The sequence below is a fragment of the Cibotium barometz genome, chromosome 13 (assembly GCF_041138505.1).
Source record: "Cibotium barometz isolate CiBa-2024 chromosome 13, ASM4113850v1, whole genome shotgun sequence".
Lineage (NCBI taxonomy): Eukaryota > Viridiplantae > Streptophyta > Polypodiopsida > Cyatheales > Cibotiaceae > Cibotium > Cibotium barometz.
Genome location: NC_141058.1, coordinates 41,389,300 through 41,407,703, shown reverse-complemented (window position 1 = coordinate 41,407,703; position 18,404 = coordinate 41,389,300). Strand labels below are relative to the sequence as shown.

The window sequence follows — 18,404 nt, the reverse complement described above, 5'->3', positions numbered from 1 at the left end:
GCCAAGACCATTCAGCAGGACAGCCTTGAGCATACATCTGGCATATCTCATGCACCTGATTCCACAACTCAGCACAAACATACATTCACTGTCCCAATCTCTGTTTCCACCCTTTTCAATCTGCCATACCCCTCCTCTCACAAGGGGCCAGATAGCTCAAATATGCAACAGACATAAGCCAATGGAAAGAGAGATAGATGAACAAATTCAGAGCTTACCAAAATCAGCTCGTGGATCTGCACCGGAGGAAGTGATTGTACCAGTCTGTACTTGCACACTTGTTTCAACAACTTTGCTTCACACGTGTGGGTGTACCTGTCTGTACCTTCCTCTCTCCATCCACTTCAGTGCTGTACCTGACTGTACAGACCATAAAATCTGCACTGTACCAGTCCATATAGGCCACGTGTCACTGTACTTGCATGCGCTGCTTTCAACCAGTCTCTGTACCCGACTGTACCTGCTCAGCCAGTCAGCGCTGCCTGTACCAGTTCTGTTCAGCGCCGCCAGCACCTGCTCTGTCTAGCGCCGCCAGTACTTGCTCTGTCCGTACAGCTGTCTGTACACTGTACCTGCAGCAGCACCCACAGCACCGCCTGTACCTGCTCAACCTCGCCTGTACCAGCAAAGCTTGCAGCAGAGAAGACAGCCGTACTGTACCTGCAGTCGTACAACTCTGTACGGCCTGCACACGTGGACCGTATTACTCAATGCCCTTATGTCTCTCGTCTCCTTGCAGACTAGAAGCTTGTTCTGCAATATATTCAATGATCGGGTAGACCTCCTAAGATTGGTACTACTTTGAGACAAGAAAATATCTTTTGGAGTCGTGCATTCCGTACTCCTTTGGCTCTTCGTTTCCCCCGGCGAGCTTAATTTATTTTTACAAAAGGCATTCAGGTTTGCCAAGATGTTGTTGATGCTGAAGGAAATGTTGTCCTTTCCTCGAGCTCAAAGCTGTTGGTAGTTGGGTATGCACTATGAACAATTGCAGCCTTTTACTCCTCTTACGGTTGTTCTGGATGGTGAAAGAACGGAGGATTGGATTTTCCATAGGGAAAATCTTGGACCTTATCCTATATTCTCTTTCCCTCAGTTATGGCTGCTTTGATCTACAAGTTGATTATTCTTGCACCTTGGTTTGTCGATTGAGTTAATAAAATTTGGCTCCTCACTAAGACAACCCATTGGTGGAAACAAAATCTAAAGAAAATTTGGCATAGTAAATTTCCACTCAAATCTATGGTTTATCGATTGAGTTAATAAGATTTGGCTCCTCACTAAGACAACCCATTGGTGGAAACAAAATCTAAAGTAAATTTGGCATAGTAATTGCCATTCAAATCTAGACTGTTTTTATGGCGATGCTTGTTGGCAGTGCTCCCAGTTGGAGAACTTGAAAAAACACACATAGCTGCAGCGAAATGCCCTTCTTGCCCTTGCATAAAGGAAACAATGATGCATCTTCTTTGGTCTTGTCCACAGACCAAAAGTTTCCTTTGCTAAATTTCACATTTTCTTCGACTCAGATTTCCGGGCTATTCCTTCTCCAATTTTTTTTTTTGGCTCTTTGGCAGGTGGCCTTCTACATTGGATCATGCATAGGCCTTTCTAATTTGGACTAGATATTAGGCTTTATGGACAATATGGCATGAAAGAAATCAATTGGTTTTTCATTCCGTAAGGATTGCACGATATCCCTACTTTTGTCAATCCTTGCGTCAGTCTTTGTTTGATTCCATCCACTTGGATCCTTCTTTTTTCAAGGCTTTTAGTTTTGTGATTGCTCTTTAAGAAGTTCCCTTTTTTGAGGACTTCTTTCTTCGTACAGTGAAGCAATGAGAACATAGCCTTTTACAAAAAAAAAAAGTGTGTTGGGGAGTCTGATTCTTAGATTTTGAACTAGCCAGTGGGTTGAATGCATAAAGTGCAAGAAGTGGCAGCATCAGATATGCGGACTGTTCAATGCTCGTGTTAACAAGGAAACATCAGAATACTTTTGTCCAGAGTGCTACTTAGCAGAAATGGAGAGAGGAGAAAGTATGCCATGTCTAGAAAGATTCATGCCTAGAGCCAAAGACCTTCCACGAACAGCCTTAAGTGATCATGTTGAAGAGAGGTTGTCTTGGAAACTGAAAAAAGAAAGGGCTGAGCGAGCCACGGCGCTTGGTAAAACCCTTGAAGAGGTAAACCCTTAGGGCTTGCTATTAAAAAACCCCATAATATCTGTGCTACATTATCCTTGCATAAGCATCATTAAGTTGCTACTAAAAACACATGCATGATGGTTATACCCAGCAGGTTCCCTCGGCTGATGGTCTTGTTGTGCGAATTCTATCATCCGTAGACAAAAAGTTGGAGGTCAAGCCAAGATTTTCAGAACTATTCCGACAAGAAAACTACCCAAGAGAATTCCTGTACAAATCTAAGGTAGAAATTGATTTATTTTCGGTTGTTAATTATGTGCTCTTTCACCTAATATTATTCATAAGATCATATTAACACTATTTCTGTGCGCTGAGTGCTTGTGCAGATGTTGATGCTTTTTCAGGACATAGGAGGTGTGGAAGTTTGCCTATTTGGCATGTATGTACAGGAATTTGGGGCAGAGAACCCGCAGCCGAATCATCGGCACACATACTTGGCGTATCTAGATTCAGTAAAGTATTTCCATCCAGATGTGAAAACCATAAAGGGGGAAGCCCTCCGCACTTTTGTTTATCATGAAATTCTGGTAGTGTGGCTTTCTGAGGCTCTTATGTGGTATTTGCATTTAAAGTAACTTTTGTGTCCAAAACTTAATGCCTTTGTGCTTGTGATCTTGTAGATTGCTTATCTAGACTATTGTAAGAAGCGTGGCTTCAATAGGTGCTATATATGGGCTTGTCCACCTCTCAAAGGTGATGACTATATACTCTATTGCCACCCTGATATTCAGATAACTCCCAAGCCCGATAAGCTCCGTGAATGGTGAGTTTGGCCACGAGTATTAGCTTAGTCCAATATCCTTACTTATGGTGGCTAATATGGGTAAGTGTTTTTTGCAGGTACTTGAGCATGATTGGAAAAGCAAAGGAAGAGGCTATTGTGGTTGCTAACACAAACATGTATGATTACTACTTCACCTTGAATGGTGATTGTAAAGCCAAGGTGACTGCGACACACCTCCCTTATTTTGATGGTGACTATTGGCCTGGGGCTGCTGAAGACATACTACATCAGCTTCAACAAGAGAATGACCTTCAGTCTCAAAGGAGGGGTAAAGCTAAAAAGATGTCCAAAAAACGAACAACAAAAACCTCCATGCAAACAGAGGCCACAGGCAGCATGTCCAGAGACCTCCAACTTATGCATAAGGTAATCCTTGGTAACAGTACTAGCACATGGAACATTTCATTCGCTTGCAACTATGGTACACCAAAAGTTATGGTCTTGACTTGGTGCTCCTATGTATGGATGGTGCTCTGAGGGGTTTTACACATCACTTTTAGTGGGTGGACAAGACAGGCAATATTGATCCTCTATGTTCAACTATAACCCTCCCGCTGCCGTTGACAGGCATGATGGTTTGGGAAGATTCCAAAGCCTCTTTGTTTACTGACGCCATCCAGCTATACAATGTGAAATCTATGGTCTTGTCTTGGTGCTGTTCATAAGGGCTTTACACATCGATGTTGAATGGGTGGGCCAAGACAGGATATATAACCTGTCCATGTTCAACCAGCCCCCACCCCTTGTGTCAGCCATGACAGGCCTGGGAGATGTGTAAAACCCCCGAGTTTGATTGTAATGCCTTTAAGTTCTGTGCATAAGTGAGTCCAGATTCTTACTCAAATTTAATTAGGCATTTGATCCATGTTGACTACAGCTGGGGCAGTCTATCATGGCCATGAAGGAAGATTTCATCATGGTGCATATGCATCATTCATGCACAAATTGCCATGACTTTATTGTCTCGGGCCAGCGTTGGTTCTGCCAACTATGTGCTGATGACTTCCAGCTCTGCAAGCAGTAAGTCTGTTCACTGTAAATGTTCTAAATTAAAGTTGGTTTTAATGATATAATGTGTTGTTATGTTAATGCTAAGGGTTTCTATTGACTTGCCGATGCAGCTGCTATGAAGATCATCAAAAGCTAGAACTGGAGGAGCAGCATCCTATCGGAAAGAAAGACTTCCATCTCTTGTCAATGGTAGCTCCAATCCACTTTCCAAGCATAGGCATACACTAAAGTGAACACTAAAACACTTCTTAAAGTATTGGTCATGTTTTTCTTCCGCCCAGCATGCTTAATACATGTTGTACTAATGTAATCCATGATAATTACAATGAAAGCTTCCCTTCTCACACAACTCACATAGTTTATCCTAATTGCTATTTTCTTTAGGCACCTTTAGAAATTACCTTAATCAAAGAATTGTAGCCATTTATATGGTAGTGATGTGTGGATGTAGGCTAATAATGAGTTGGAGCACTTTTTCCCTCTTTAGGAAGTTTTTTCCCCTAAGCATATGTACGCACTCTTATGAGTGTGTGTAAGTGACCTTATCATAAGATTACTCCTTCCACAACCATGGATAAAGAGACATGTGGATCGGGTGTGGTATATGAACAAGTCCTTAGGCTGGTGGAAAGGTAATTTGGGAAAGATATGGCAAATCAAATTGCCTTTAAAACAGAAGGTTTTTCTATGGAGATGCTTGACGGGTACGCTCCCAGTAGGAAAGTATTTGGCAAAGTGGAAAATTGTGGCTCCAAATTATTTGCGGTGCAATCATCAGATTGAGAATATTTATCATTTGCTATGGGCATGCAGTAACACAAGGGATTTTTTGAATCGTCTATTTTTTGATATGCGAACAAGATTCCCCGGAGTGACATTTGGACAAATGTTTTGGATGTTTGGAAGATATCCTTCCAGACTGCAGGAATATGCTCTTTTCTTTGTCTGGGTAAGATATTGGGATATATGGCAATATGGCTGGATCGTAATTATGAGGTGTTTGTACAACCTCGGATTGACAAGTACGCATACATATATATGTGTGTGTGTGTGTGTGTGTGAGGGTTCGCTGCGTTCTAGGGTTCACGACCTGCTGTTTAGCTCGCTTTTCTTCTCTGTGCGCTCGTGTGTGTGTGCGTGCGTGTGTGTGTGTGTGTGCGCACGTATGTGAGAGAGAGGCCTGCTCGCCTGAGACCCAGTTTCTCTCTTCGACTGCTTGCCTGCGATTCAGTTCACCTATCGCCTGCGACCCAGCTCGCTTATCGCCTGCGACTCCCTTTGCCATCGAAGCTACGACTCTACTCACCTGCGACCCAGGTCGCCTGTTCGACTGCTTGCAGTTCGCCTATCGCCTGCAACCCAACTCACCTATTGCTTGCGACCTCGTTCGCCTCTTCGCCTGCGACTCCTTTTGCTTCGAAGCTGCAAGTCTACTCGCCTAAATTTCAAAGCCTCCTGTATACAGCATACAGCTTTTCAAAAAAAAAAAAAAAAGGGGTGTTTAGCAGTGTTGTACAGACTTTACTCTTGCAATTATGTCTGAGACTGTTGTGACCTATGCTCGCCGGGATAATGCTGCAGACAGTAACAAGAGGCAGCATGCTGCAATTGAATCTGTCACCATGATCAAGCAAGATTCGTCGGATGCACAGTTTGTATATGAGGCTTTATGTGAGGACTTTGTAGACAGTCGTGTCAAATGGAAGGACCCGCCTCCTTCTTTCAGTTATAAGATTAAATTGCCGACGATTGTGTCTCCTCTGCGTAGATACTCAGAGAAAGGGATTATTCTCTTCTTTCCAGGTAAAATGCCTTCTGCGCAAGAAGTAGCTCAATGGATTCAGTCCATTCTAGGTGGACCCTTTGTAGATGGAGTTCACTTTGCAGCAAGGGGTTTTTATGATGTATTACTGTCTGATGGTCAATATAAGCAGCAGATGCTTGAATCTTCTCCCCTTATGTTTGGTGTACAGTTGGTACATGTGTTACCTTGGTCCCCGACCAAGGACTATCAGTCCTTGATTAGGCATCGTTGTCCTGTTTGGGTCGAGGTTGTGGATTTTCCAGAATATTTGAGGGAACATTTGCCAGGTATAGCAGCCACTCTGGGCAAAGTGGTTTGTGCACCTCGTCCTACAGGAAACAAAAACAGATTTTGCATCTTGTGGGATACAGACCATGAGCAACCACCAGCAATTGCTGTTGAAGTAGAAAATGTGCGTGGCATGGGTGCACGTTACTTCAAATTAAATTGGGGAGTCTTTGCAGGTGCTTGTTTCACTTGTCATAAGTTTGGGCATATGGCTTCTGAATGTCCTTCTCTGCTACATCCTCCGCCGTTATGTGCTGTACCTCCCATCTCAGCGAATGAGCAGCCAACTCAAATTAAGGAGATACCAACAAATCAAGCCACTCGAAATACTCAAAAGGAGAAAGAGAAAGGAAAAGCTAAAGTTTTTCCACAAGCTGTTTCTTCTTTGGCAGTGCCTAATCAACCCAAGGATAAAGGAAAAGATAAAATATCTTCGGCTGAATGGAAAACTCCGAAAAAAGCTACTATGGTTCGTCGTGCTCCCGTTCCTTCACGTAATTGGACTGCATCTGCCACTATTACACAGTCTTCCACTTCTTCGACTATGCTTTCTAGAATATGGTCAGATGTAGTTCGAGGTGCTTCCTCGAGTATGGATGCCGATGTAAATGCTTTGGATATGTGTGTTGATACGAATATGCATGAGTCTCTCTTGATTCAGGGCGAGGGCTCTCTCCCTGATTCAGTTGTTGTTATGCAGCATTGATTTTGCTGGCTGTTCACTGTATATACCTTTGTACAGATTTGATGTTTGATGCTCCAATAAAATGTCTTTCGTACAATATTAGAGGACTTTGTGATCCAAGTAAATTTAGGTTGTTTTGGCACTATGTACATAAAATGCAGCCTCATCTGGTGTGTGCAAGAACACAATCAGCATACCTTAGTGGGTCAATCAGGTCACTTTGCAGGTTATGATATATTTTATGCGGGCACTCAGCATTACTCGGGAGTTTTTATGCTTGTTAAGCATGATCTACAACCAATGTTGGCCTACAATGATTCTGCTGGCAGATGGATGGTCATTCAATGTTTATTGTATGGACAAATTTATGAATTTGCAGCAGTTTATGCACCACAAAGCTCAGCTGACAGGGCAAATATATGGTCACAAATGTTGGCTTATCCCTGGCTCCATAATGCATTCCTTTGTGGAGATTTTAATAATGCTCCATCTCCTGAATTTAACTCCACTGGAAGAACTCATATGCTTGGAGCTGAACGCATAACATGGAATGATTTGCTCTCTTCTTGCAATATTTTGGACCTATGGCAACATGTATTCCCTCATCTGCAAGGGTTTACTTTTAACCACAATGCTTTTCCACATATCTGGACACGTCTGGATCGCTGGTACTTACATGCTGACCAATATGATGATTTTGTTTGCAAACTATGGATTGATCGTTCCATGTTACTCTCTGATCATTCTCCTTTATGGTTAGGCCTTTATTTCGACATGCCACAAGATCTCTCTATTCTTCAGAAACATAGGCTGTTGCTTTTAAACAACAGTTATCTTGTGCATGCTGATTTCAAGGAAATGGTTTTGCAAGCCATTGAGCCCTTGCCCCTTCAAATGCATGAGGACATTGACATTGCTTGGTTTCAATTTGTTCAGCGCATGCAGGCTGTGATCTGTGATTATGGTCGTTATTACATGGCCGACTTGCGGGATCAGATCTTGCAGGCTAAAGAAACATGTCAATCCATGGCTGATCTTGCTCAGTATAGGATTTTAAATACTAATGAACAAGATTCTTTAATGCAGGCTAAGCATTTCCTCATGCTAAATGTTCAGAGAAAATTGCAAAAATGGTTGACACGTTCGCGACATCGAGCTATCATAGATAAGGGTTGCTCTTCCAAAGATTTTTTCAAAAATCTACATGCTTCAAGACAAAAGGAATGCATCAGAAGGGTGAAAAAATCTGATGGTCAATGGACTCATTCTTTATCGGAGCTCTCATATATTGCTAGTCAGCATTTTGCAGCCCTTTTTGCTAAACCGCCAACTACTTCGTCTGACATACTTGATGCTCGTTATGCTTTATTGCATCATGTTCAGCCCATTATTTCTCCACAGGATGCATTGGAATTAGAATCTGCGTTCACTGATATTGAACTTAAAGATGCTTTACGTTCAATGGGTCGATGGAAATCTCCCGGATGGGATGGCTTGACAGTGGAATTTTTCCATGCTTTTTGGCCTCAGTTGGAACAATCATTGCTGTATATGATTAATGAAGCTTGGGCAAATGATGTACTACCATCTTCTTGGAAAGAAGGATTGGTTAAGCTTTTCCCTAAACGGGATCTTTGTGAAGTTTTCTCTGATTGGAGGCCCATTACTCTGATGCCTGTCATCTATAAGCTTCTGACTAAGATGTTGGCAAATCGTATTAAAGGATTTTTACATGATGGTTTGTATCCTGCGCAATATGGTTTTGTGCCTCGGAGGCCAATGATAATTTAGCCAATGCTTATATTGCCATTGAATATGCCAAATACACTAAGCAGGATGTACTCATTTTGCAGGTTGATATTGAGAAAGCTTTTGATTCTGTGCATTGGGACTAAATAGCTATGACTATGAGTTCTCTTGGTTTCGGTGCAAAGTGGCAAAATATTGTGTATTGGCTCTATAATGACAGTGATGCTTCTTTGATTTTGAGCTCTTCTCTATCAGATTCTTGGAAATTGGGGCGTTCAGTTCGCCAGGGTTGTCCGCTTAGTTCCTTGTTGTTTGCTATTGCCACACATCCTTTTCTTTGCTATTTGGACTTTTTGCAAGCCACTGATGAAGTGCATGGCTTACAGCTTCCTGCTGGGCATACTTTCCTGGCTCAGGCTTATGCTGATGATTCTTTTTTTATGCCCAAGAATACGCAACAAGATCTTCAGAGATTAATGAAGGCTTTGGAACTTTTTGGTCTGGCTGCTGGTTTGAAAGTAACTTCCGTACGTCTACCTTGCTTGCGCTTAGTGTACAGCAATGGCATCATGTATTGTGGCCCGGTGGAATACCTCCTGCTGGACATATCGTTCGTCATTTGGGTTACCCTTTGGGTTGGCAGCTGTCATCTTCACAAATGATTCAATGGGTTATGCTAAAATTAAATCGCAAAATTGATTATTGGCAGCTTTCCACTTGGCCTCTTCATGTACGTCTCAGGATAGTGCAGGCTATTGTGATGGCTTACATACAGTTCTTTCTTCCATTGATTATGTGGAGGAAAGCTGATATAGATCGGTTTATGTCTCTGGCAATGGCAATTGTGTGGAAAACTCAACATCGTAAAAAGGGTCTTCGTCTTTTGTCAATGCCAAAGATGTGTTCTCCAAAGATACATGGTGGCTTGAACATATTGAATATTCATTTTCATGTGCTTGCTCGTAAATCCACTTTGCTGTTGGAATTTGTACAACAGCGCCAGCCATGGGCTATTATGTTGGGTCATATGTGTATGTCTATGTCTTCACCTGCTTTTGGAAAGTGGACTGTTACGTATTGGGATGCAATTTTCAGCCATTTCAATGGAAAGATTGTCGGCTGCCCTCTTTCATCTAAGTTAATTTTTGCCTGGAAACAGATTACGCAATATCTTTTTTGGAATCCGAGGCTTAATGCGCAATCTTCTTCGCTTCGCCTTGAGAGTATTCATTGGTCGAAGGTTTTTGATGTACCCCTGGCTCTACGTGAGCCTAGGAAGGCATATTTCCTTTCAAAGAAAGGAGTTTATCTTATTGATGATGTTTTGGATGCTGCTGGCCATGTGCTTTCTTTTGTGGTTGCCGCCAGGAAATTTGGTCTGGGGATGCATTATAGATCAATCTGGCAGCTTATTCGAGAGCTTCTTGCTCCTTTTGAACCAATTGCAGATTTGGATCGTTCTGATCGTTTGGTTGATTGGAGTCTTAAAAGAGAACAACCTGCACGAGGCCCTTTATCAATGGCTAAACTTTCGGTTCATTCGATATATCATTTCTTGTTGCCTGCCTCTTGGGTTCAAGAACATGCAAATCAGATTTGGCATCTTCATAAAAGTCAGGCTTGGTGGAAACAGCGGCTTCATTCTCTTTGGAAATGCAGTCTACCTTTGAAAAGTAAACTTTTTTTATGGAGATGCTTGATTGGAGTCTTGCCAGTCGGCCTTTTCTTGGCTAGGCGACTTTTGGCACCTTCAACTTGTCATAGTTGTGGTGCTTCTCAAGTGACAGTCTTTCATCTTTTATGGAGTTGTCCTCTCACCAGGACTTTATTGGATCGGATTGCTACACGTTTGAGAGCCCGCTTCCGACAGGCTCCCTTTGGGAAATACTTTTGGATCTTCGGTCTTCTCCCTTCACCCCTTAGATCCCATAAAGTCTTCTTTGATTGGGTTCGCTATTGGGCTTTATGGACTACGTGGGAGTCTCGCAACAGGATAGTTTTTGCTGGGCCTCATTTGGATGCTTACTCATTTTTCCGTTCCTCTCTTCAGCAATCTTTATATGACTGTCTCTCTCTTCATGAGATAGACTCATCTCTGTATGCTCTTTTTACAGATTGTTTTTAGATGTTTAACTATGTTCACACTGAACATAGTGAACACTCTAGTAGTTTCCCTTGTATATGGTCTTTTTGGTGGGTTTTCCTCGTTTTGAGGTTTCCCACCTGTAATTAATGACATGAAGCTTTACAAAAAAAAAGTGTGTGTGTGTGTGCATACGTATACAGAGTTCATCTGCACGACATGCCTGATGACAGATTGCCACTTCGAAGGTTGCTTATCATCAATAATAGTTACTTGGAGCATGATGCATTCAAAGCACTGATACTTGAGGCCTGTCAGCCACTCTTTCCTCAATCTTTCATTGACTTGGATTATGCATGGACAGCTTTTATTGCTCGCATGCAATCAGTCATCCGTGATTATGGTAAACAGTATCTGGAAGGTTGGAGACAGACTGTTGCTTATGCTAAGCAAACATGCCAATCGTTAATCGAGCTTAGTCATCTTCGCTCCCTAACTTTGGCCAAAACCACTTCTTCATGTCAAGCTCGTCACTGTATTCAGGTAAATGATCACCGAAAGCTTGTCAAATGGGAGATACGGGCACGACAACAGGCGCTTTTGGACAAAGGCTGCTCTTCCAAATTTTTTTTCAAGAGTTTACATTCCAGAAAACAAGCTGCATCTATATGTCGCACTTTAATTTCAGATGACACGTGGACCTCCACCCGAGCACAATCGGCTGCGACTTGTGTTACCCATTTCTCCTCTCAATTTGGTGAAGACGATTCTCACGCCATGGAAGTGTGTGATGCACGTCATCAGTTATTACAGCATGTATCCCCCATCCTTTCTGCTACTCAGGCGCAACAACTAGAAACAAAATTCTCTGAACAAGAACTGTCTGATGCAATCAGGTCTTGTGGCCGATGGAAAGCTCCAGGATGGGATGGCCTTACAGTTGAATTTTTTCTTGCATATTGGGACACCCTCAAATTACCTTTGCTGCGTATGGTAAACATTGCCTGGGAGACAAGGCAAATGCCAGCTTCTTGGAAAAAAGGATTAGTGAAGCTGTTGCCTAAAAAACACTTATGTCAGTCTTTGGCAGATTGGAGACCAATTATCCTTATGCCGGTGATATACAAGATTATCAGTAAAATGGTTGTCAATCGCATTAAGGGTTGCTTGAATGATGGACTCCATTTTGCACAGTATGGATTTATTCCTCGCAGGCACATTACAGATAACATTGCAAATGCTTATATTGGCATTGAATATGCCAAATACACGCAGCAGGATGTCTTATTATTGCAAGTGGATATTGCTAAGGTTTTTGATACAATTAAATGGGGTTTCATTCAAGAAACCATGCGTGCTCTGGGATTTGGAGAAAAAATGCAGAATATCATTTACTGGCTTTATGCTGATAGCCAGGCGGCTTGTATATTGTCAGAAGATCTCTCAGAATCATGGACTTTGCATCGTTCAGTTAGGCAGGGATGCCCTTTAAGTGCTCTTTTGTATGCTATAGCGACGCATCCCATGCTTCTTTATATAGATCATTTGGTTGATACTGGCAGTCTTCATGGATTGGACATTCAGAATAGACGTCAGTTGGTTGCTCAGGCATATGCTGACGATTCTTTTTTTCTTCCTCGCAACACACATCAGGATCTCTCTACTTTGATGCAGGCTCTTTCTTTGTTTGCCCTTGGCGGCTAGCCTAGAAATCAATTTTCAGAAATCTAAATTGTTGCCTCTGCATTCAAAACAGTGGCATAATCTGCTATGGCCAGGAGAAATAGTTCACTCCACTCATTTGATTCGGCATTTGGGATATCCTTTGGGATGGTCAGTCACTCGCCGTCAACAAACAGATTGGGTCTTGGCAAAGCTCAAGAAAAAGTTGGAATACTGGAAACTTGCAACATGGCCATTGCATGTTCGTTTACGGATTCTCCAATCCATCTTGGTTGCCTATATTCAGTTCTACCTTCCTCTCATCAGGTTTTCTAAGGGGGAGCTGAAATTATTTATGTCCACCATCTTTGAGATATTCTGGAGGTCGAAGCAGGGGAAAAAGAGTGTACGTTTGCTTTCGGCATATCGTTTGTGCACCCCTAAAATGCATGGAGGCTTAAATATCCTTAATTTACAGGTGCATATTCTTGCCCATAGAGGTAAACTGATGCTTCAATTTTTGGAAGGCACTCAGCCTTGGACAGCGATGATCCGTCATTTGTTACTTCATCTGACGACTTTGGCTTTTGGCCATTGGCAACCTACTCATTGGGATTTTATTCTTGGCTACATTACTGGCAAAATTAAGGGCTGTCCTCTCATTTCTGGCTTACTTGCTGATTGGAAGCTTGTCCTTTCAAATTTAAAATGAAATGGTCGCGGCTCCTTACAAGGCAACTCTCTCCGCGCTGAGAGCATCCACTGGTCCAAAGCATTTTCAGTTTCCCTGGCGGTGCAAGAACCCCGGCGTTCATATTTTCTCCACTCAAAGGGTGTTACCTCTGTGGGAGATGTCATCCATCCTGATGGCTCCCCTCTTTCTTTTCCACAGGCTGCTGCACATTATGGCTTGGGACCTCATTATCGTCGTCTTTGGTGTGATATAATTCAGATGCTTCAGCCTTTTTTGCCGATTCCACTGTTGGAAATTCGAGATCGCCTGCAGGATTGGACTATCTCCTCTTTTGATTCTTCATGCCATCCTTTGAGGCTATCTGATATTACAGTTGCTGGTCTGTATAAACATTTGTTGCCATTGCCTTGGGTTTCTGAACAGGCAAATCTCTTCTGGCATATGCATCGGTCATCTTGGTGGTGGAAAAGACGATTGCGATCTCTTTGGCAGTCGAAGCTTCCTCTTCGACAACAGCTCTTTTTATGGCGCGTTCTTTTGGCTGTTATTCCCTCAGGACAGTTTCTGGCACGCAGACATATACCTCATCCACTTGCCATAGATGCTCTGCTTCCAGGGAGACAGTCATTCATATTTTTTGGAGCCGTCCTTCTTCTCGTCAGTTTTTTCTTCCTCACATCCAGCTTCTGCGGGCTAGATTTCCAAATATGATATTTGGAAAGTTTTTCTGGCTATTTGGTCTTCATTTGCCCAGACCAGAGTTCTCTCTTTTCTTCTCATGGGTGCGCTACTGGGCTTTATGGACACTATGGAAAGTCCGCAACCATGCAGTTTTTGGTGATGCCGTTTTTTCTGCTTTTTCTTTTTTTCGGTACTCCCTGCATCAATCTTTCTTCGATTGCATGCAGGTTGACCAAATAGATCATGATGTATATATGTCTTATATTGACATCTTCAGTTGATGTACTTTGGGACTATCTACTTTGGATAGTCAACTTGTAAATCTAATATACTTATGATTCCACTAAAAAAAAAAAAAGTGTGTGCATACGTACATACATGTATCCATACATACCTACATGTATATATGTATGTATGTATACACATACATACTATATATATATATATATATATATATATATATACATACATACATACATGTATCCATACATACCTACATGTATGTATGTATGTATGTATGTATACATATATATGTGTATACACACACACACACACACACACACACACACACACACATATATATATATATATGTATGTATGTATGTATGTATGTGTGTATATATGTATGTATGCATGTATGTATATAGTATGTATGTGTATATATATATATACATATATATATATATATATACACATACATACTATATACATACATGCATACATACATAAACATACATACATACACACTTTTGGTGAAGTCTTTATATTTATGTTACAGTAAGCAGTTCCCAGAAAGAGGACATGCACCTACAACATCAAAAAATAGCAATGTATGACAAGTATGCAGGGTAATCCAGATCACGGGCATGCAGACAATCGAAGAATGATTGTCGCAGAGACGCCCGGAAGAAGTGGTATTTACCTAGAGGCGGATCACCAAATACTCTATGGTTTTTGTCTTTCCATAGAGTCCAAAGAGCCCAGTAGCGAACTCAAGTGAAAAAAAGATCATACCCTTGCCTACTCCAAATAGTCAGTAATGCTTGTCGAAGGAAGCACTGGGGAAGCGTGCATGAAGAAGCTGCTGAAGAAACTGTAGGAAATCACGAGTCTTAGGGCAATGCTAGAAGAGATGGGCCATGGACTCCCGCAGGGCCATACATCTGTGACAAGTTGATGGACCAATGTGTTTGCATGCGAAAACCTGTCCAACTGGGAAAACCCCAAGCACGATCCGCCATAAAAAAACTCGTTGGCGAAGCGGTAGGTTGCAAGCCCAGAGATGCCACAATCTTCTTCACCACCAACGTGCATCACGAGTCAGACCAAATGCAATTTGCATTATCTGAAATCCAAGGGGGTGGTAGCAAAACCTTATACAACTTGGCTACCATAACATCCGCCAACAGCAATGGATGGCAGCCCGGATCATTAGAGTAGAGGGCCCAGTCCTTGAGTCGATGCGTAAGCTCAAGATGGGGTATCGGCTGAAAGTCCTGGAGCATCTGTGAAAGTGCATGCTAAAGGGAGCGATAGTGCAGGCCCAATCCAAACTGTCTGACTGCTGCTGGAAAAGACAATGCATTCCCTACATCATCAAGCACATCACCCACAGTATGGATCCCTTTTGATTGAATAAAATATGAAAGTCTAGGCTCTTGCAAAGCCAGTGGAAGTGCGAACACCTTCGACCAATGCAAGCTCTCAGCATGTAGAGAGTTCCCCATCAAGAGTGTCCCGTCCAGCCCATTTAAGATGAGACAGAATGTATTTCGAGTCAGAAAGCATACGGGTCACAAAAGGGCATCCCTAAACTCTGCCATCAATGTGCCCAAGAAGGAAATCCCACTGAGTTGGCCGCCAGTGGCCAAAGGCATTAGCAGTCAAATGTGAGAGAAAATGGCACATCATGACAGCCCAAGGCTGATCACTTTGCATGAACTCAAGCATGATTTTCCCCTTGTGTGCCAGAATGTGAATGTGGATATTGAGAATATTAAGTACCCCATGCATCTTCGGCGAACAGAGGTGCTCCATGGAAAGTAACCTAAGGCTCTTACGGCCATGCTGTGACTGCCAGAAAGTCTTTGTAATAGTAGACATGAAGCGGGCAATGTGTAGCTTGCCGAAAATCATCAAAGGCAAAAAGAACCGTATATATGCAACCAATTTCAATTAGACTATGCGCAATCAGACATGCAATGGCCAAGTGGCTAACTTCCAATATTCCAATTTCTTTTTCAGCTTGGTAAGCACCCATTTTCATTTGCTGACGTCTAGTGACTGTCCACCCCAAAGGGTAACCAAGATGTCGCACAAGTTTCGTAGGTGGAACAATCTCCCCAGGTTTGAAGCATCGGATGTGTAGCAATTGCATATAACAATGCACTAAGAGGACAACCTTGACGTACTAACCGACAGAGAGTCCATTTGTCAGATATATCTCCAGACAGAATGCATGCTACTTTACTATCATGGTGCATCCAATATATTGTTGCATTTTTTTCGCCGAACCCCAGCCATTTCATAGTTTGCGAGATAAAATCCCATTGTACCATTTCAAATGCTTTGGCAATGTCCACTTCGAGTAAGAGAACGTCCTGCTGAGTATACTTAGCATATTCTATCCCCACATAAGCATTGGCAATATTATCCATGATATGTCTACGGGGAATAAACCCATACTGAGCAAGATGCAGGCTATCATGCAGGAAACCTTTAATGCGAGTAATTGCCATCTTAGCAACTACCGTATAGATAACATGCATCAGCGTAATGGGTCTCCAGTCAGCAAATGATTCACACAAGTTCTTCTTGGGGAACAATTTGACCAACCCTTTTTTCCAAGTTACTAGCATTTGTTGAGTTTCCCAAGCATAATTAATCATATGTAATAATGCAGGCGAAAGGGCATCCCGATACACAAGGAAGAACTCTACAGTGAGGCCATCCCAACCCATAGACTTCCATTTACCACATGACTTTATTGCATCTCCTAGTTCCTCTTCCATGAAGGGTGTCTCAACCTGCAATGCCTGTTCTAGGGACACAATCAGACGCACATTTCGAAGAAGCTCATGTCTTGCCGACAGAACATACGATGGAAATGCAACTTGCCCAAACTATCTGGCATAGTGATTCACGCAAGCCTGGGCCAACTGTGCCCGTGAGGTAGTCCAGCAACCATCACCATCCTTAACTCGACAAATGTTTTCACACTATCTCGTATAGTGCAATCCTTTGAAAAATTTCTTAGACGAGCAACCCTTGTCAAAGAAAGCTCTTTGCCTAGCCTTAGTTTCCCATTTTTGAACTTTCCTGTGATCATTCTATTGTAAGAACTGCCTAGCCTGACAGAGGCATGCACCCTCGATCGGAGACAAATCCCGCATGTGACTAATTTATGTCAACTGCCTAGCAAGTGTTTTTTGCTTGAACAGTAGCCTCTCTAAGATGTTGCATATGTAATTCGTCCCGTACTCGCGAATCACATGTTGCATTTGAGTAGTAAAGGCAGTCTAGGCATAATCAACATCAATCAGGCTCTGCGTCCAAAGAGGGGCTATGGCATCACGGACCATGTCTTTGTAAGTCGCATGCTGCAAATAACTGTTATTGACAATAAGAAGCCTTTTGGTGGGCATCCTGTCATTCTGCATCTCAAGAAAAGACAACCTCAGCCAAAGGGGAGCATGATCCGAGTGCAGGAAGGCATAATCCACCCACATGTGACAAGTATAGGAATCATATTGGTGTGCATTAACGATATACCACCGATCCAAGCGTGCCCGATAATTGGATCGTGCATTATGCTGATAGGTATAGCCAGAATGCAATGGCCTAGATTCTGTCCAAAGGTCAGCAAGACGCATCTGAAGCACTAGCTGAGACCAAAGGTGACGTTCGGAAGCCAGCATATGCGTATGGCCAGATGTATTATCCCCTGGTTGTGGAGCATTATTGAAGTCCCCACATATAAAAGCATGTTGCCTCCAAGGATACTGCGGCATAGCCTACCAAATCAAGGCTCTCTGATGTGAAGATTGCAGAGCATATACCGAGGCAAACTCAAGAATCTCCCCGTGCATGAGGCATTGCATGACGATCCATCTGCCATCCCGGTCATTAAGAGCCACAAAGGGCTGAAGCGAATGTTTTACAAGAACCACCACACCAGAAAACGAATGCTCACCCTCGTGAAAAATATCATAACCGGCAAAATGCCTCGTTCAGCCTGCATAAACATGTTGATTATGCTCTTGCAAAGCAACTATATCTGGCTGTAATTTATTAACATAAGCCCATACTAGCTTCCATTTCCGTTGGTCACACAAGCCTTGCACATTGTAGGTCAAGCATTTTATTTGTTCCAACATATTTACAGGTATGCACATGTTGTGCCGCATAAGAAAATATTCAAGATTGCATTTCCACCTCAGGATCCATATGAAGATCCCGATCAGGCACCGACTGTTGTTGCCCAAGCAATACAAGTGCTACATCTTCTTCCGGAAATAAAATTCGACGCTCAGTCATTGCAGCCCAAGTAATGCCTATTCCGGAGTTCTCTGCTGGAGTTTGTCCATTGGATGATGTACGGAATGGAAAAGTCTTCCGAATAAGGACTGTTTTTTTGGGAGTTGCCATCCATCAGATGACATCCTTTCCTTTCCTTTGGACTGATTAGCAGTAGACACAAGTACATTAGCATTGCCAGCAAGAGCGACTTTGGCTTTTCCTTTGTCCAGCACAACAT

The 18,404-nt window shown here is 42.5% G+C and overlaps 1 protein-coding gene across 1 annotated transcript in view; it reads left to right on the top strand.

Annotated features, from left to right (window-relative positions):
- Window positions 1-18,404, top strand: part of LOC147632690 (histone acetyltransferase HAC1-like) — a 131,967-nt gene that overhangs the window by 66,799 nt on the left and 46,764 nt on the right. The window contains exons 2-8 of the mRNA XM_086807510.1: window positions 1,911-2,186; window positions 2,302-2,430; window positions 2,534-2,734; window positions 2,828-2,970; window positions 3,048-3,357; window positions 3,869-4,011; window positions 4,113-4,191. Coding sequence (XP_086663636.1) covers window positions 2,025-2,186; window positions 2,302-2,430; window positions 2,534-2,734; window positions 2,828-2,970; window positions 3,048-3,357; window positions 3,869-4,011; window positions 4,113-4,191 — 1,167 coding nt within the window. The 5' untranslated portion in view covers window positions 1,911-2,024. The remainder of the gene's footprint in view (window positions 1-1,910; window positions 2,187-2,301; window positions 2,431-2,533; window positions 2,735-2,827; window positions 2,971-3,047; window positions 3,358-3,868; window positions 4,012-4,112; window positions 4,192-18,404) is intronic.